This window comes from Penicilliopsis zonata, assembly GCF_001890105.1.
Source record: "Penicilliopsis zonata CBS 506.65 unplaced genomic scaffold ASPZOscaffold_12, whole genome shotgun sequence".
Lineage (NCBI taxonomy): Eukaryota > Fungi > Ascomycota > Eurotiomycetes > Eurotiales > Aspergillaceae > Penicilliopsis > Penicilliopsis zonata.
Window position 1 is genome coordinate 550,793 of NW_019208921.1, and position 18,278 is coordinate 569,070.

Genomic DNA, 18,278 nt, shown 5'->3' on the forward strand with positions numbered 1-18,278 from the left:
ACTATAAGTATGACCATAAATCCTAGTTTTATCTTACCAGTTGATTCTCCCACTTGACATTATAGCCTGGTGCTTTTCCTTCTTTCTTTCCATCTTTCCATTCCATCTTTCCATCTTTCCATCTTTCCATCTTTCCATCTTTCCATCTTTCCATCTTTTCATTCTTTCTTTCTCTTCCACTCATTCCGAGAAATCAAAATGCTCCCTCTTCTCCTCCTGTCGCTCTCGTCCCTCGTCAGCGCCGACTCCTGGGGCGGCAGCGTCTCTCTCGGCCCAACCACGTCGGACATCATCCACGCCGTGACGACGATCATCCCCGGCGAGGCGCCCCCGACGCAGAACGGCGAGCTGTTCCTGTGGCCGGGCATGAGCAACGGCACCGGCGATCTCATCCAGACCACGCTCGAAAGCTGGCCCAGCAACGCCTGGTGCGGCGCCACGACGGGCCAGTGGTGCGTGCGCGCCTCCATCTTCGGCTCCTTTGGCCAGCTCTCGGGCACGGGCGAGCCTGTCAGCGGCGACGATCTCGTTCGCATCGAATATACCCTGCTCGCCGACGATGTGACTTGGATCCAGAACGTCACCAACGCTCGCACGGGGGCTTATTTGTCTAGTTACTCCTATCCGGCGGGGCCGTACATGACGGGGTAGGAGCTCTCTATACAACTCGATATTGCTTTCATAACAATATATATACATACTACTACCTAGGATAGTTATATACTAACTCATCAAGGTACGGAACTGGCACCGAATGCGATGATGATTGTTCCGGAACCGTCGCCGCCCAGACATACATCAACACGACCATCACCCTGCGCAGCGCCGATCCCGACTTTGGCGACACCATCGCCGTCGCCGAGGGAGGCACCTATACCGATCTGGCCTCCAGCGAGGGCGGCAAGGTCTGGTCCATTGCCACCATTAGTATTCCCGCCATGACGGCTGCCTCTTCTGCTGCCTCTGCTGCCTCTGCTGCCACTTCTGCTGCTGCTGCTGTTGGCTCTTCGGTGCCTGAGGCATCTGCTGCTGAGACCCCTGTGCCTGAGGCATCCACTTCAGTGCCTGAGGCTTATTCAGTTCCTCAGGCATCTCACATGCCTGAGGCATCTACTATGCCTGCATCCGCTGTTGAGACTCAACCTTCTTCTGCTTCCCCCTCCAAGTCCAAAGCCTGCAAGGCCTCCTACTCCTCCGTGGCCGTCAACGTCGACTCCGCGACCACCGTCGCCGTCGCCGTCGCCGCCGCCGACTCGGGCTCGACAACAACCCCTGCCGCTGTTGCTGTGGCCGAGACCTCCGCCGTCTCCGTCTCCGTCGTCACCTCGGTCGTCACCTCCACCGTCGTCTCCACGGTCGAGGTCACCGTCACCTCGCAGTCTCCCTGTGGTGCCTCTGACGGCTCTGGTGCCTCTCCCTCTGGCTACGGCCACGGCCACCGTCTTCGTCGTCACTAGTGGTGGCATTCTAAGCTTCATTGTATGTAACTGGTTCAATGCAGCTGGTTCTGTATTAGATATACTGCTAGCTATGTGGACATTGTTCCACCTGTAACTGTAGTGTATGATTATTTGCCACTACATACATGACATGAAAATAAACATATCAAGTATCGAATGACATCATGGATAGACTTTCTCATCAGATGACCCGACCAAAATGTCAACTCTAAGATGAATGAACCATGGTGTGGGAATTTCCATCCAGTCACAATAGTTGTCCTGGAGACTATGATGCGTATATTGAAGTATATCACTGAATACTTATTCAGGCGTGGTCCTCGATCTCACCATACCATATCTTTATTGATATCATTATTGCTACCATTATTGATACGCTCTTCATCATGTCTCAGGGTACGTCAGCTAGGAGAGAGGATAATAAGAGATTATATACTAATCTGATAGATAACCAGCACCACGGCCTGATGGACCGGCTCTTCCATCACCACCATCGCCACAAGGAAACCCAGGACCAGAATCTGAACCAGGACCAGCCGGTCCAGCAAGACATGGCGAGAAAGGAAGAGCAGGACTTGAGCAGGGGTGAAAATAACCTGAACGACAACGTCAACACCATGGACCAGAATCCACACCCGGATCCCATGAAAGAAGGCGAGATGGACAAAGTCCGCGATTACCTGCGCAAGGACGAGGAGCTGGAGGAAGAAGGACGGACTTATGGCGGATTGATGTAAGAATTCATCAGTGAATAAGCCATTATAGAGTACACCATGGAAAGAAGAAGAAAAATAGGCTAGTGAGGTTAACTGTTCTGGAGATAGGTACTATCTTCGTATATAGTGGGAGGCTCATTATGCGATGGTCTTGACTAGTTATAATCAATAATAATGATCAATAATTGATTTAGTACTTAAATTGTAAACTAATAATAAAATAAATAAAAGAATATTCGACTAATAAATAAAAAAACAAAAATGTGAACAAAAATAAATCGACCGACGCAGGATTCGAACCTGCCATCTCTCGCACCGGAAACGAGCGCCTTAACCACTAGGCCAGCCGGCCGTTGGAAACATTCTCCAGTATTTTGACTTGATAGCATTCATAATTCTTTCATTCTTAGGCCAGGCGATTAGCTTAGTTTAGTGGTAAGACTTCAACTCACTTATTCTATCTTCCCCTCGCATGACTAACTAGGTAGTTTACAGAGTCAAAGGTATTTATTGTGAGCTCGGCCACCTCCTCAGGCGTCCAGTCCAAGACTCCAGTGAAGATCTTGGGCTGATTCCACTGCAGCAATAAAGAAACTCACGACTCAATATTCGCCCTTGCGGAAGCTTTGGTATCGGCCGCGAGAGCTGAGTGAGACGTTGTCATCAGTCTCCACCGTATCCTTTGATTCGCCGCCTATTCCAACAACATCGGGAATCAAGTCTGGGTTGACGACTTCAGCCATGGTTGACAACTTGACAAGTTGACAGGTCACAAATGGATTACAGATGGATCTTGGGCCATGCCAGCTGCGTCAGCTGTTCTCATGGCGATGGGTTCAGCGCAGAAACCCTCTGCCATGGCGAGTTTATTGGCGGAACCCCTGGCGTTGACAAAAGTAAGGCCCGTCCTGTTCGGTCATTTTCCGTCGCTTGTGGATTGACGGATTCGGAAGGATTTCGCTCTATATAAGCTTATTAAGCCGCTTTACATACACTTCTAGAAATATATCTATGGACGCCTGATACAGTTTTTAGTTGGTCGCCTTTTTGCTTACCCGAACCCGATGACTGGCCTGTCAGCCTAATGAATGACCTTGAATTATTGCTGTTGAGATAAGCAATAAACTCTGCCTCTTCACTGTTCTATAAGTATAGGGTTCTATAAATAGCTGACTTAAGCTACTCGATTCATAAGTATTTCACTATTTGACCAGCTAGATTAGCTTGTGACAGTAATGAATAGATCAACCTTACTAAAACTAGGTTTAGCTATGGGCTGTTTTTTTTTAAATCTAGTTGAGCATGTCGGCATATCTTGTTGTGGCTGGCCTGATGATCCATAGAGATAATAAGACTTTCACTATACAGAGTTCACTACCCATGATAGAACGCCTGAAAAAGGTGAAAGGTATAAAGACCCAGCTGGTCTCACTTATGACACACCAAGACTAGCACCAAAGCAACATTCCAAGATCAAAGAAGTATAAAACCAATCGCCATGAAGACATCTGCCATTGCTACTGCGTTCTCTGCCTTTGCCGCTCTGGCAGGCGCCAACCCCGTCACCTCGCGCGACGTCTTCCAGGTCGGGATCACCTTCAACGGCGCAGACGGCTCCTCCTTCAGCCAGAACTTCCCTGCCGACACAAGCCTCGTGAAGATTAGTCCGTTGCCCCATTTGAGTCATGGGTTTGCGATGAGATAGACAGAAACTGATTTGTTGTAGCAAACCCCCTCAGCGTGACTAGCATCTCCTCGTCTGGCGGCGGATTCTGCACCTTCACGGGGGTCGATGGGACCAAGACCGTTGTGGTGGGCGAGGAGACTGTCTCCGTGGGACCCCCTCAGGCTCAAACGTATGGATCCTGCGATATCTTGTAGCACAATTTCTTCCGTGATTTGGTGTCTAGGCTACTCCATAGTCACAATGCTATAATATATAGTACTTCTGTCTAGTCTATTAATTTGAGTATTATCTAGATGGTACTAGTACTCCATACTCCCTCGACAGCCGCGACCGCTTATCGCTTATCGCAGTAGCGCCGGGTCGGCCCGACACTAGTTCCTCCGCCACGCATGTGCCACGAGGCTCGAACGAGACCACGAGGCACCCTTGTTCTGCATGGAGTATTTCGACTGCATGCATTGCAGAGTATACCCAGAGTACCCAGAGTACAGCATGGTGTGTTGTTTCTTATCAGTATACGAGTGAATAGCCGATTTTCAGTAGATAGAGGTCAGTCAGCTGATTACAATGTAGTAGTGCCATGAACCCGGCTATAGTATACTAACTAGTTGTGTTATACATAAGGTCCTTACAAGGTCAATAGCCTGGTGATACAAGTATCTACTGAGGTAGTAGACTAGTTAGTCCACTTGGATGTCTCCATAACTTGCCCTGGCAAATAGACATTTTTCATCAATTTATGAATGAACTCGGTAGCAGGACATACCGCTATCTCCGATATGACTCACTTACTGCATTCAGATTAGTTTTCGTTCCTTCTTTTTTTTTTAGGTTATCTCGGCTGGGTCGGCTGGAACGCGGGAAAGTATTTATACCCCGCACCCACTTCCCCCCGCACTATTTTCCCTTCTCCCTTCTATCTTTCATTTCAATTTCAATTTAAAACAATCGTTGCAATGCCTCAACTCCATACTGGAAACTCCATCCCCGCCATCGGGTTCGGATGCGCAGGCTGGGGCACTGGCCCCGACGCGGCGGAGGATCTCTTCGATAAGAAATTCGAGGCGGCGTACGCAAGCGGTTACAGGTGTGTTGGAAGTCATTATACTTTCATTGTGATACTGACTGGATCATCAAAGATTGTATGATTGTGCAGAGGAATATGGCCGTAAGTCTTTCCCTTTCTTCTAACTGTAGACGACTAATACTGACAATATAGCTGTTGAAAATGGTACCCTCCACGTTTATATATATATATATCTCTCTCTCTCTCTCTCTTCCATCTTTATTTAACACCATTTAGATATTGGCCGGTTGACCACCCCCGTGCGCGAGCAAGTATATCTCCTCACAAAATGCCGTGATTACCGGCCCGGCGATACTGTGGCGACGGTTCTCCCCCGGCTGCAGGCTTCGGTGCGACGGATGTGTCCTGGGATGGAGAAGCCGTGTGTGGATCTGTTCCTGATCCATGAGCCGGTGATCGGGCCTGAGGGGAGAGTTGTCATGTGGGAGGCTTTGGTTGAGGTATTTATCTTTTGATCGATCCTTTCTTCTTTGATGTATACTCACCTTGCCTAGTTGCAAAAGCTCGGCGAGACCAAGGATATCGGCGTGTCGAATTTGTATGATCATTCTACACTCTTCTATCTTTTTTTTTTTTCTAACTCTCTAGTGGATTGAAGCATCTTCTTACCCTCCCTGCTCCGAAGCCGGTGGTGAACCAGGTGGAACTGCATCCTTGGTGCCAACACCGCGAGATGGTGGAATACTGCAATAAGAATGGTACTTTTTCTCATTGAATTTGAATATACATGGAATTTTTTTTTAGTAATGAGCAGGCATCATCATGCAATGCTACGCACCCAACGCGCGCAACAAACACGCCGACAATCCTGTGCTGCAGGAGATCTCCCAGAGCGTCAACCGCTCGCCGACGCAGGTTCTTCTCCGCTGGTCGATCCAACATGGGTGGGTTTTCTTTTATATTTACACTGTTCATCTTCCTATTGACTTACTCGAAATAGATACATCCCTCTCCCCAAGTCGGACCATGCAGAGAGAATCAAGCAGAACATCGAGGTGTTTGACTTCACCCTCTCGGAGGAACAGATGGAGAGACTGGATGCTCTGGGGGCGGATGGCGACCACCCTGTGTGCAAGAGCTATGATGATTTCTGCGATTGAATAATTAGAATAATCCTTATTCACTGGTCTTATCTTATCGCGGTCCGCCGAGTTCGGCCTCGGACGGACTCTCCGTCCGGATGAATTAATTCAATTCCTCAATCCATTCCATCATTCCATCAATCCATCAGTTCTTCTTTCTTTTTCTTCTTCTCTCTCAGTTCTCTAGCCTCCATCTAATCTCCTTTCCTATCTCAAAATGAGAACAATCGCTCCCACCGCCCGAATCCTCTACGTCGGCCTCGACCCCGCCGGCGAAGAGTGTTTCCGCCAGTTAATCGCCGCTGGTATGAGTGCCTCTTTAATACCTGCTGAGCCATGCAATGCTAATTAAACAGGAGCCAAACAATTCACCATCCTCAACGACAAGATCCTCGACGAGGCAGATGTGGCGAGAAACCCCTGGCTCTCGGCGGGGGTGGGGGAGCCAGTAGCCAAGGGAATCGCGGGGTACTTACTTCTTCTAAAGCAGTATGACATAATAATCATCAAAGCTAACATTATACCAAGACATCTGGCAAAATACGATGTCACGGTTGAAACCCGCGTCGAGGTGTGTATTAATGTATTTCCTGACGCTTTGATGTTCTGTTCTTATGATAGTCAAGAACCCCCTCCTCACAGAAGATGTCCTCTCTTTCTCACTCGCCATCACCATGAACGCACCCCGGGAGGTGGAAGTGTTCCTTGGAAAGATTCTATACGAGGGTATTCTTATAAATCATCTTATATCTTATATTTATATACTGATTATTAGCACCCCCCCGCGCCCTGATCATCTCTCGCTGCGATGGCTTCAACGTCAAGATGCGCAGTCAATATCGTTCCCACAAGAGTATCTCCCCTCTCTCCCTCAAGATTTCTGTCTATCAATTCAATACTAAGTGTAGGTAGACCTTGATGATTCGACCGTCATTGAGGGCATCGATCTAGTCCCCCATCCGGAAGACGCCACTCCAGAGAAATGCGAAAGAGGTGAGAAGAAGATTTTTCCTAATTCAAGATTTGCCATATTCTAAACGGTATATAGTCTCCGCTCTTCTGAAAGAACAGTTTGACCTCTCCTCTCCATCCTTCCAATCTGGCGCCGCCCTCCTCTACGCGGCGGGAGCGGTCTTCGCCTCCGTCAAGGGATACCAGCCTGCTCATCGGCCCGGGGCTGTCACCCTGCCCGGCCATGAGGGAGAGGTCATCGCCTTGATTGAGAGTATCAAGGCGGAGAAAGGGTTGACTGTGTCTGTTGACGAGGAGGATGTCAGATCATGGTTCGTGGACTCTACTATTCATATATCCAATCCTTTTTTGCTGACTGTTAGCCTCGCAAACGGCTTCACTGGAGTCCCCTTTACGGCGACGTTGATGGGCGGGATGATTGCCGGCGAGGGCATCACTCTCCTCTCCAGTCGGGGGAAGCCTATCAATGTCGCCATTGCGGATCTACTGGCGAGGTGTGCGCTGGGGATCCCGGCGTCTACTGTATAAATAAGATATACTAGACTATAATACATAGATAGTATATAATATATATAATATATAGTATGTACTATAAGTCTAGTGTGATAAGGTTATTGATAAATGCTTAAACAAAGGTAAAAGTGAGTTAGAGAGAGAAATAAAAGTTAATGGGGTATCACCTTTAAGCCCTTTAGACTCATAAAGATGAACAGGTAGTAGCTGTTAATAAGATAGTATTAGGTGCTAGGATTTAATAATACTAATTAGCTTTAATAGTATATACTAACCCTAGTAGTTACTCACTAAGGATTTGGCCTCCACCCATATCTATGTAGTACCACCTTTAGGAAGCTTAGACAATCATCATTACATGTTTTATTCAATTCCATTGGCCCTAATTCCTTTATTCTTTATCACAAGGTAGAAGATACCTTATCTCTCACTATACCAATATTGAAGGCTTACTCTTTTAGATTTAGACCCTGGGGACTCGACTTGTCCTGGCCGATCAGCCAATGGTCTCCAGGAATTACCTCTTTGGTGCCCTATCGCGTACCTGGATTACTGATGCCCCGAAATCCTTCAGGTATAAGTAGTACGCGTCAGCGTTGCCAATGGTAATTCTCTCCTGGTAGACTCCAACCATGGACAGCACTTTAAAAAATGGAACGATTTGTTCCTCATTGAAAATCCTCATGATACATGGTATGCATGCCAGGATGTGAACCCCAAGAGGAAACGGAAACCCTAACATTCAAAACCCTAGGGTACACAGAGACCGGGGAATCGTTCCGCGCCGACATCCAGGCCTTGGAGCAAGCCCTGCAGGACGCATTCCCCGCGGCGCCTGCCCCGGGCTTCCACCCCGACTACCCCGGGGGCGTGGAACTAGTGTTTCCAACGGGGACCTGGCGCCTCAAACCGACCGACTGGGCGCGGTATATCCCCGGGACGGATCCCGGGTACGGCTGGTTTTACAAAGTCCCGGACGACGACGAGTTCCCGGGGCTGCTTGACGGGCTGGACAAGCTGGGGAAGACCATGCGCGACGACGGGCCCTTTGCAGGAGTCATCGGGTTTTCCCAGGGGGGATTCTTGGCCGGCCTGATCACCAGCCTGCTCGAACCCGGCCGCGAGCAGATCTTTGCCACAGAGACAGAAGAGAGCGGAGGCATTCCCTTTCCAGAATCCTTCAAGGGTGTTCCCCCGATCAAGTTTTCCATCACCTGCTGCGGATTTGCGGGACTGAGTCCTCGCTACAAGGCTTTTTACTCCCCCAAGATCGCGGGGCCGATGCTCCATGTTAACGGCCAGTTTGACGATATCGTGTTTGACAAGAGGAGCCGCACGTTGATCGATGCCACGACTGGGTCGGAGGAGGAAAAGGTTCTGGTGCACCCGGGGAAACACACAGTACCCACGTCCAAGCTGTATACTGATGCGATGATCATGTTTATCAGAGCTCATCTCTCCAGCTAGAATATACCCTGGTAGTATATAAACTGAGCCTTGATGGATTCAACGCTTAAAATCATATTCCTTTAGTCTTATCCTATGCTCTATATTCACTAGGAGTGGTGTTTAGGCTTATTATCTTAAAAGGTATCTTTAACTTTACTAAAGTGATTAATTTAACTCTCTGAACAGCTCTATTGTAGTTATATCAACAGTCTTGGCTGTCTTAAGGCTGATTAAGTTTCTACTTGATATTATGAATTCTATCATCCTGATAAGCAGTGTACTCTATAGAGGGCAGGCTAACACTAGAAAAAGCTATAAATGCCTGGATTAGAGCCTACTCAATCCACAAGTTAAGGAAAACAAAAGTCAAACAGCTTTCCCTTTAAGACTATATATGTTGATGTCATGATTATTTAATATAAGAACTTCATATACTGGACTATCTGAATAATCATATCACTTGGCACCTCTTAGTGAATTGGGCTTAGGGTTTTTCCCATTGCTGCCCTTGGTTCCCCTAGATATACGTCTCTTGCCCAGTCCATGATAGTCGACGATGAGCACGAGTTCCCAGTATATAGAGTACTTGCTATAGTATCACTTCTAAAGAGACAAGTAGAGTTCTGTAGATTACCTCTTCTGACCCAAATCATTGTTCAAATCTTATCTAACTATGGATCAAATGGCCAGTACCGCTCATACTCGAGCCTCTCCTCCTCCGTTGCAGCCAATTGGGCCAACATCTGACTCTTGACCTGTGCAAGGACAGCCTTACATTCAGCATATCTCTCCTGCTCAATGAATTGAATCGGGAATGGAACCTCGCTGGCGACGGCAGGTGAATCCTTCCATGTATGCTCCAGATCGACCAGCAGCGATTGGAAATGCGCCTCGCCGTACTCGAACATCCGGTGGGCAAGGAAAATCAGCCCGTACGCCGCCGTCTTGCGGAACTCGACTACACGGTATAGGTTTGCGTTCTTAGCATGCATGAGTTTCCGCCATCCAACCAATATGTTCTGTAGAGTATATTCCTGTACAGCTGCAAACCGGTCCTCTGGGGAAAGCCCGGTAAGACTCGGCCGTGGCGCCAGATCAAGCGTCTCTCAGGCTCCAGGCCGTCAAAGTCGAGAAAGGCTGGGTCAGGGTTATGGTTGAAGAGGGGGGAGATGTGGCAAGACTGCCAGTCGATGATCCCTGTGATCCTCTCTGGGTTCTGGGGATCTACAAAGACATTATCGTCATGTAGATCATTGTGCCATAGATATGGTTTGGTGATGGCTACGGCAGTTGGGATAAGGAAGTCAATAATCTGTTGATACCATGTCAACGCCGTGATCTTGTTCTCTGTGTTTGGCTGGTAAAGCTTAGGACCACAGAACAAGGCGATCTGTTTAGGGGGTTTCAAGGACTGGATTGCCTTGATCTCTCGTGTTCCTACTGCTTGCAGATGCTGTAGAAGAGAGGGCCCTATCAATTCATCAGCAGCTGTATAAGACATGAATCATACTGATACTTACATGGCCCTCTTTCAATATTCAACAATCCCTGCCTGTAGATGGGCCTATAGTAAACTTTGGATCTCTGACGATGGTATCATGTTTGACATAGTGACTGTCTACTGATGGCTGCACATCGCCAGCATAATATAGACTGCCGTAGTGTGAGAATGAAACGCTCAGCCACTGCTTCTGGAGACAGGTCATGGCAAGAAGCACCTGGAGCTTCTGGGGTAGAGAGATTCTATCCCAGACTTGGGACAGTGGCATACCCTCTACTTTCTGCATGATGATGAATTCAGCCCCGACAGGGTGTGATTCTGCTTGTGAGTTCCATGTGTAGACATGAGGTGCTGGAGTATCTAGAATATTCCTGGCCTTGACCAGCTGTCAGCAAATTTTTATATTCTAGGACTATAATATTCCTAGAATATAATATTCCTAGAATATAATATTCCTAGAATATAATTATATAGAGTCAACATACAAAGTCCATTGTGGCGACTTCACTGGCTGTAGTAAAGTGTGGGATGCCAGCATTCGGGTTGGGCACCTTGGCGACGACTTCTCGGCCGTTGTCCATTGTTATAAGGAATGCTTTATTGAACATGCCGTCGGGATACTTTGTGATTGAAACACATTGAGCAGCACCGACGGAGTCCGCTGCAACTCTTGCAAGTCTGTTCAAGTCGAATCTGATCTCTCGCTTGCGAAGATTCTCTGCCTCCTCTACCAGAAAGCGGCCACGTGTGAATTTGAAGAATTCATCATTGGAATTCCAGTCTGGAGATGAGTCAGAAGATAACAACCCGTGCTCTAGATGCTTACCTGTCTGAGGAGAGTCCATACTGGTCGACTGGTGGTGATATGATGATATTGGGGTTTTGGAGATCGAGTGGGAGTGTATTGTCCTTTGAACAGAGCACCAAAGACGCGCAGATATAGATCGGCGCATGTTTTTGAATTGTACTATTTTCTAGCGATTATTCAGCACTTGAAGGGGATTTCTGATGAGATGATGAGATGATGAGATGATGGAGATGATGCACCCTCTCAAGTCACATGGAATCACATGTTTCCACGTGACCAAACTGATACCTCAGACAACGCCAGGGTTGAAATAGTCAACATGTAGTTTAATATAAATAGTCTAGACTCAATCACGACTTTTACTATTTCTTACATTTAGCTGAATATTCTGCAAGGTAGGAAGTCTTTAAGCTGCTAGCTGATTGACTAATAATATAGGATATTCCTGATAATCTGTAAAAAGCTAATTGATATATACAGAAGACATGATATTTCCATGACGCTGCTTTAGGTGATCCAGCATGGCCTGGTCCGAATCAAAGCCTCGATGTTTGGTGGAGTGAGATTCACACTCAAAGCAATACCAAATGTGTCCATGGCTGTCCATGACACCCGGAAGCCCCGGCTGTCCGATGAAGCTGGCATGGTGGTCCCGTAAGTGTTCGAGTATCTCGGCTGCACTCCAGAAGTAGTCGCCATGGTCTGCGCAGGTGTAGGAATTCATGGCTTATATTTCTAGTATAATAAATAATGTGAGGTGTGAACCAAAGTGAATTGTAAAAGATGAAAAGAAGAAAGAAAGAATTGGATCAACGCGGGGGCTGGTCTGTGCGCGCGCTAGTGAACATCTGGATAGTAAACCCTAACCCTAACCCATCCCTAACCCTAACCATAGTATTACCCTAGCATAACCCTAACCCTAACCACTGTCTTACCATTGTACTCCTGAACATTGATATTCAAGAGTGAGAGTGGGAAGCGCTTTATAGACTACATTCAGAGCAGTACAAGGTTAGGGTTACTGGCGAATACATCAGCATGTTACAAGAGTATATAGAGTATAGCTGATCTTATGGTATATCTTTCAAGGCTTCCCTGATGACATCTCCCAATTTGTTGACCAGAGGCGGCGCAACCATCGACAGGTGGTCTGCATAGTATCATCAGTATCATTAGTATCATTGTAAATAGGATAAAGATAAATACCAGCATCAACTGTGTGAATGTGTATATTAGTTAATAACTGCTCCCACCCATTTGTGCCAAACGTATTCCGCGGAGAAAAGAACCAAGATTTCAACTTGTCCGTCATGGTTTCCTGCGAGACGTCTCCGCCCATCCACGCATACCCGGTCAGGGAATCGTCGTGTTCCTCTCCATTCTCATTCTGGTTGACTCCCTTGCTTGCCCAGATGAGATGTGTGGGAGCATTCGAGCTCGACATACCCATAGGAGCATACGTCTTTGCATTCTCCATCGAAGCAACCATGTGTCGTTTCTGGGTATCGGTAAAGGTGGGGAACATCTTACTGATCCGCGTCGTGATATTCGCCAACGGTCCAGTGCCGATGCCATCGAGAGAAAACCGATTCGCGATCGATACGTCCGGGGGAACGTACATGTCTATAATCAGGAGGGCGGAGACTTCTTCCCCCTGCCGACGCAACTGGTAGACCATCTCGTAGGCGTAGAGACTGGCGAACGAGTAGCCGCCGAGCAGGTAGGGACCCACAGGCTGCGTATGCTTCATGATGGCAATGTATGCCCGAGCCAGCTCGGGCACACTCAGCCTGTTCTTCTCGGGACACGAGGAAAAGGGCGATTCCAGCCCGTAGATGGCGCGGTCCATGGCCGGGAAGTGTGTGTATACAGCGACACTCCCGCTGCTTTCGGAGACGAGGAAGAGGGGGGTTTTCTTCCTCCCATCGACGGTGCTCGCTTGAAGCAGGATGCTCTTGTGTTTTAAGTCTGCGGCTGCGAGAGTCTGTTCTGCTTGCTGGAGAGTAGGGAAGTTGTTGAAGAACGCTGCCGGAAGAACACTCCCTGTCCGTTTGTTGATCTCGGCAATGATGGCAATGCCCAGATGGGAATCGACTCCCAGATCTGCAAATGCTCTTGCGGTCTGGACTTCTTCCAGACTGATTCCAGTCATTCTGGCCACGGTCTGCAGCAGGGTGGTATAGTCTGTTTTGTGCTTTATTCTAGTATATTCGGCGTCAGTATAGTCATCATGTGTATACAAGCCGGTGATGGTCATGAATGTCTGCTTGCTGATCCTTTGAAACCTGATATTCGTCATCACCCCAACCTGTTCGTTCCGCCTGAAGAGATAGGAACTGCAGGTTGCCGTGTCGTCCGTCCTGTCGGTAATGACAGTGTAGATCCGTAATGGCGAGTCGAGAGAGCCGTGCAGAGAGACCCTCTCGATCCTGTTCGCAATGTACAGACCGTCATCGAGATCGCAGTTCAACAGGAAACCAGGCAGATGGACCATCGCATCCAGGACGAACACCGAGTCACAGCGAGCAGGAACGTCGGCCAGGGCATCCCGGTCGTCTCCTCCATCCACGGCGATGTTCTCCAGGACTCTGAACGGGAGGGCGTATTTCACCACCCGGTCGAACAGTTTGTAGAAGAAGTGGCCGGGGAGTTTGTTCGATGCGTCTGAGAGACCGTCCATTCGAGAGAGTGCACCCTGCGGCACGCTTCTCTTCTGGACGCTGTCAAATTGGCACGTCGCATGGACGGTGGACGATGACTGCACGGTTACCATCCCGTCTGTGGTATCGACCGTGACGTTATCCCCGTTCAGCAAGGGAGTCTTCATCTGCAGGTCGACCAGATCTCGAGATGGAGGAGCAAATGGAGCTGCCATTTCGATCAACACCGATGCCGGCGCAATCGCCACGCCATGCACGACGTGTCCTTGGATGAGCTGGACGAGGGAAGCAGAGGAAGACGGCCGAGATGCGTGGTTATATACCCTCCAAAAGTGCGTCGCATCGAACGCGTACGTCGGCAGATCAAGCAAGGAGAGACCGGCGAGATAGTCTTCGTGGAACACCCCCCAGTCGACATCCAGCGCCGCCAGACACTCACTCAAGACCTTCCAGTCGGACTGTCCTCGCTGGAGAGTGGGTTTCCTTGTGGTGTTCGGCAGGGACGAAGCCAGCATCTTCACGAGCGTTGGATGCGGGCCTATCTCGACCACCACCTCGTCAGCAATGAGTCTCTTCACCGTCTGCATCGCGGCTGTGAAGTTCACGGGCTGCCGGGTCTGGCGGATGAGATAGTCGGCGTCAAAGACCTGCTGGATATCCCCGGTCAATGTCGATATTATCGGGATCGCAGGTGCTTTGAACTGAACCCGACTGGCGATCGTCCTGTACTCGTCCAGGATACACTCCATCTGCGAGGAATGAAAGGCGTACGGGACAGAGAGGAGAGTGCATTGAACAGTGTGTTCAGTGTCTTGCAGGGCAATCTTGACCTTCTCGAGAGCCTCTACTGGGCCACTGATCACCGTCGACGACCCGTTCAAACAGGAGACTTCAGCTCCTGCGCCTTTATAGTCGAACTCCTCCAGCAAGTCCTTGGAGACACTCATCATGCCGTAGTCGTTTCCTCTGGCATGTTCTTGCAGCAAAAGCGCCCGACAATGGACCAGGTACAGCGTGTCCACCACCGACAGCACGCCGGCAACGCACAGCGCCGCGTACTCCCCGAGACTGTGGCCCATCACCAAGCCGGGAGTGATTCCAAGGGAGTGTAGATATGTGGCCAGTCCGATCTCCAGGGCAACAAGCGCAGTCGGGGTCTCTGCCTGGGTATTGGCATCCTGGAGACTCTCTATAAAAGAAAACCCCTGGCTGTTGCAGAGTGACTCGTAGCCGTCCAGAATTCGTTGGAAGCGCGGGCAGGTGTGGTACAATGTCGTTCCCATGCCCGGATACGACGCCCCCTGGCCGGTGAATACGAAGACGGCGTGGTTGGAGATCTTCCTAGGCGGGGGAACCCCCATCGCGAGTCCTTTCTTGAGTTCCTCGATGCTTTCCACGACAAATCTCTGCTGGTGGATATGGTGCATCCGTCGAGTGAGCGTGTACGCCAGATCAGGCAGATCGACATCGTCGGTCTTGTCAAGATGGACGAGTAGGCGCTCGCGGTTCATCTGCAGCGAACGCAGCGTCCGGCCGGAGAGAACGACGATCTGGTGGCTTCGCGGGTCTTTTCTTCCCTTCTTCTTCTTCTTCTCCCGTTGAATCCTCTCTGGCTGTCCAAGGAGAAGACTGGTATTCCCCCCTGCTGCATCGAAGCTGTTGACCACCACATCGCCGGGGGGGAGGGAGATTGTTTCAGTGGGAATGAGGTTGTTGGGGATGAAATCAAGGCTTGACTGAAGTAGTCCAGGTTGAGCAGGAATCAGGCCATGTTTCATGATCAAACAGCATTTGATCAAGGAAGAAACGCCCGCGGCGGCTTCTGCATGTCCAATACTCGCCTTCAACGCCCCAACATGCAACGGCTTCAACACACCCGTCACGCTCTTCATTTCAACCTGGTCTCCTGCTTGGGTGCCTGTGCCGTGCATTTCCACATAGCTGATGGCAGGATCCTCGCGATTCCCCAGTAACGTCTTGAACAGCTCCCTTTGCGCCTGTTCGCCAGGGTACGTGATTGACGCATCTTCCCCGGCGTTGGTGTTGCGAGCAGACCCCTTGATGACAGCAAGGATGTGATCGTTCGAGCGGATCGCGTCCTCTTCACGTTTGAGAATGACGGTCCCCACGGCTTCGCCCCGACAATATCCATCCGCCTCGGGGGAAAAGGTCTTGCAGGCCCCCGTGCGGGAGAGAAACCTGCCCCGACTGAAGCCCGAGAAGTATTCCGGGATCAAACAGACGTTTCCTCCCCCGACCACCGCCATCTCACACTCGCGTCGCTTCAATGCCGCACACGCCAGATGGACCGCCGTGGCAGACGACGAACACCCCGTGTCGATCGAGTAATACCCGCCTCCGAACGCGAAGAAATGGCTCACCCGCCCGGGCGCGAACGACCGGTTCGTCCCCTGCAGGTAATGCGACTGGATGCCTTGTTGTTCGAGCACGGTTCTCCAGTCGTCAGTCGACTGGCTGAAATAGACAGCCACCCTAGATTTGTCGCTGCTGAGGGGATTGTATCCCGCCATCTCCAACGCTTCGTAGGTCGTCGTCAGGAACAGGCGTTGCAGGGGATCCATCTGGGCGGCCTCATGCGGCGAGATGTTGAACAGACGATGGTCGAACAGGCCAGGGTGCGCCAGAAAACAGCCGAATCGCGTGGCGGTTGAGTTGTGCTGCTGCTCACTTGCATCGTAAACAGTCGATATGTTGAATCGAGAAGGGGGGATCTGCAAGTCAGTCTAGCCCTAGCCCTAAGCCCTAAGCCCTAACATAACCCTAAAGAATCAACTTGCCTCTTCATGGAGATCCTTCTCCAAAACATCCCACAATCCATCCACCCCATCGCAGCCAGGAAACCTCCCTGCCATCCCAACAATGGCGATCCCGTCCATCTCCTCCCGGGGAAGAGGGTAGCGAGTCAATCCGTCCACAGGATACGTGAACTCGCCAATTCCGATGCTCTCGGGAGGAACGCTCCCCCATCGACAAGGCTGTTGGAGGATTGCGACTGCAGCGTCATTGCATTCCTGTATCCCAGAGGTGTATAGCTGCATGGCACTTATCGTCAAATGAGACGCATGGAGTGCATAACAGGGAGAAGAAGCTTGTTGCATCATCTGGCCCAGTCTCCCTACCGGACCGAAGACGGCCGTCCATTCATCGCCAACCACTCCGATATACACCTGTCGAAGAGGGGGGTGGGCTGCGTTCTCGCCATCCAGCCATCGCTGGATATCGGGCTGTTGGTGCTTGGGGATAATACAATATCCCCATTCATCGATAAGAGACCGTCGAGCCAGTTCAATCCCAACGTATAGACTGGTCACAACGGCTTCAATCCCGATCCTTGTTATTTGGGAGGTGTCTTGTGCCGAAGCCGTACAGGCGGATAATAGACCGAGATGAAGGCCCGTGGCTTCGTTGTTCAATACGGTGGGATTGTCTTGTGCGTGACTTGAATTATCAATGAGAAATTCACTACAACTTATATTAGGGACTCGCAAGAACTTACATGAGAAACTCCCCAATCTGACAAATAGTCAGATAGACACAAGAAGCAACGCGACCATGCTGGCCTTGTATCAGACTGGAAACCCTCAGCGAGTCTCTCTCTTCGATGGGAACGGAGTGTAAATGCGCGGAAATGGCGTCTGACACGGCGTGCAGGAAATACTCGAGCTGCGGGCGTGTTTGGGATAGTTGGTACAGCTGCTGCAGGGCAGTCTTGTCGACTGCGTCGCCGAAGATGAGCATCCTCAGTGGAAGGTGTCGTGATGAGTGGAGGATGGCTATGATGGCTATGATGGCTATAAAGGCTATGATGGCTATGAATCGGCTATTTATATTTGGCTATTTATGGCTTGGCTGCTTTCATTAACTTACTACAGTAACTATACTTCCATGCAACTGATCCTGAAGGATTATACTAGGATAAAGATCAATGGGTAAATGGATAATAAGGTATGAATTAGAATAGACTAGATAACCCCTCAGCCACTGTCAAGACAATAGGGCATAAGAGGGTCATTCATTATGACATCTTATTATCACGCTCAGAATATCTCAGTCCTTTGTTAGTAATAATAAGAATAATCTACTCATCTTCACCTCCAGAACACTTCTTCGCCGCTTTGAAAAGCCTTGCGGGGAACTGAATCTGGGGCTGCTGTCTGTGCCATCTCCGCCCTCGGGGCCCCGCCATCTCCCCTCCTCTCTCTCCACCCTGCCCATCCATAGAAACCCAAGCCTGGGCGCCCACCAACGGTCGGCTTCGCAGCCTCTTCGGGAGGCAGCAAGGACATATCGTCCTTGCGAGATCTAGGTACCACGGCTCGTCT

At 49.7% G+C, this 18,278-nt stretch overlaps 8 protein-coding genes and 1 non-coding gene across 9 annotated transcripts; 5 read left to right on the forward strand and 4 right to left on the reverse strand.

Annotated features, from left to right (window-relative positions):
* The first annotated feature begins 64 nt into the window (after nucleotides 1-64).
* On the forward strand, nucleotides 65-1,548 carry ASPZODRAFT_100149 (hypothetical protein). Its single transcript, XM_022720756.1, has 2 exons — nucleotides 65-647; nucleotides 737-1,548. Exons 1-2 carry the CDS (start codon nucleotides 199-201, stop codon nucleotides 1,455-1,457), a joined length of 1,170 nt encoding a protein of 389 aa, XP_022579532.1. The 5' UTR covers nucleotides 65-198; the 3' UTR covers nucleotides 1,458-1,548.
* A 291-nt stretch (nucleotides 1,549-1,839) lies between these two features.
* ASPZODRAFT_134457 (hypothetical protein) lies at nucleotides 1,840-2,353 on the forward strand. Its single transcript, XM_022723533.1, has 2 exons — nucleotides 1,840-1,856; nucleotides 1,916-2,353. The coding sequence occupies exon 2, from the start codon at nucleotides 1,928-1,930 to the stop codon at nucleotides 2,195-2,197; it is 270 nt and encodes an 89-aa protein (XP_022579533.1). The 5' UTR covers nucleotides 1,840-1,856; nucleotides 1,916-1,927; the 3' UTR covers nucleotides 2,198-2,353.
* Nucleotides 2,354-2,455: 102 nt separating this feature from the next.
* ASPZODRAFT_t106 lies at nucleotides 2,456-2,528 on the reverse strand. The gene has a single exon. It is a non-coding gene; the product is annotated as a tRNA-Arg (tRNA).
* A 2,105-nt stretch (nucleotides 2,529-4,633) lies between these two features.
* Nucleotides 4,634-6,296, forward strand: ASPZODRAFT_668752 (hypothetical protein). Its single transcript, XM_022729408.1, has 8 exons — nucleotides 4,634-4,950; nucleotides 5,003-5,031; nucleotides 5,083-5,094; nucleotides 5,167-5,390; nucleotides 5,445-5,488; nucleotides 5,539-5,648; nucleotides 5,705-5,834; nucleotides 5,891-6,296. The coding sequence occupies exons 1-8, from the start codon at nucleotides 4,820-4,822 to the stop codon at nucleotides 6,048-6,050; spliced, it is 840 nt and encodes a 279-aa protein (XP_022579534.1). The 5' UTR covers nucleotides 4,634-4,819; the 3' UTR covers nucleotides 6,051-6,296.
* ASPZODRAFT_17941 (hypothetical protein) lies at nucleotides 6,250-7,532 on the forward strand (the record flags this gene model as incomplete). Its single annotated transcript, XM_022727118.1, has 8 exons — nucleotides 6,250-6,337; nucleotides 6,389-6,500; nucleotides 6,561-6,603; nucleotides 6,659-6,758; nucleotides 6,808-6,885; nucleotides 6,945-7,025; nucleotides 7,081-7,315; nucleotides 7,367-7,532. 8 exons carry the CDS (start codon nucleotides 6,250-6,252, stop codon nucleotides 7,530-7,532), a joined length of 903 nt encoding a protein of 300 aa, XP_022579535.1.
* A 668-nt stretch (nucleotides 7,533-8,200) lies between these two features.
* ASPZODRAFT_17942 (hypothetical protein) lies at nucleotides 8,201-8,984 on the forward strand (the record flags this gene model as incomplete). Its single annotated transcript, XM_022727119.1, has 2 exons — nucleotides 8,201-8,210; nucleotides 8,272-8,984. The coding sequence occupies 2 exons, from the start codon at nucleotides 8,201-8,203 to the stop codon at nucleotides 8,982-8,984; spliced, it is 723 nt and encodes a 240-aa protein (XP_022579536.1).
* Nucleotides 8,985-9,637: 653 nt separating this feature from the next.
* Nucleotides 9,638-11,312, reverse strand: ASPZODRAFT_153337 (hypothetical protein; the record flags this gene model as incomplete). Its single annotated transcript, XM_022725962.1, has 6 exons — nucleotides 9,638-10,021; nucleotides 10,045-10,406; nucleotides 10,487-10,518; nucleotides 10,542-10,843; nucleotides 10,953-11,248; nucleotides 11,294-11,312. 6 exons carry the CDS (start codon nucleotides 11,310-11,312, stop codon nucleotides 9,638-9,640), a joined length of 1,395 nt encoding a protein of 464 aa, XP_022579537.1.
* Nucleotides 11,313-11,662: 350 nt separating this feature from the next.
* ASPZODRAFT_134461 (hypothetical protein) lies at nucleotides 11,663-12,045 on the reverse strand. The gene has a single exon (XM_022723534.1). It carries the CDS (start codon nucleotides 11,997-11,999, stop codon nucleotides 11,739-11,741), a length of 261 nt encoding a protein of 86 aa, XP_022579538.1. The 5' UTR covers nucleotides 12,000-12,045; the 3' UTR covers nucleotides 11,663-11,738.
* A 300-nt stretch (nucleotides 12,046-12,345) lies between these two features.
* On the reverse strand, nucleotides 12,346-17,879 carry ASPZODRAFT_27057 (hypothetical protein; the record flags this gene model as incomplete). Its single annotated transcript, XM_022728075.1, has 4 exons — nucleotides 17,453-17,879; nucleotides 16,761-17,394; nucleotides 12,482-16,667; nucleotides 12,346-12,425 (listed from the first exon to the last, which is right to left on the reverse strand). Exons 1-4 carry the CDS (start codon nucleotides 17,692-17,694, stop codon nucleotides 12,346-12,348), a joined length of 5,142 nt encoding a protein of 1,713 aa, XP_022579539.1. The 5' UTR covers nucleotides 17,695-17,879.
* Between the last annotated feature and the right edge of the window lie 399 nt (nucleotides 17,880-18,278).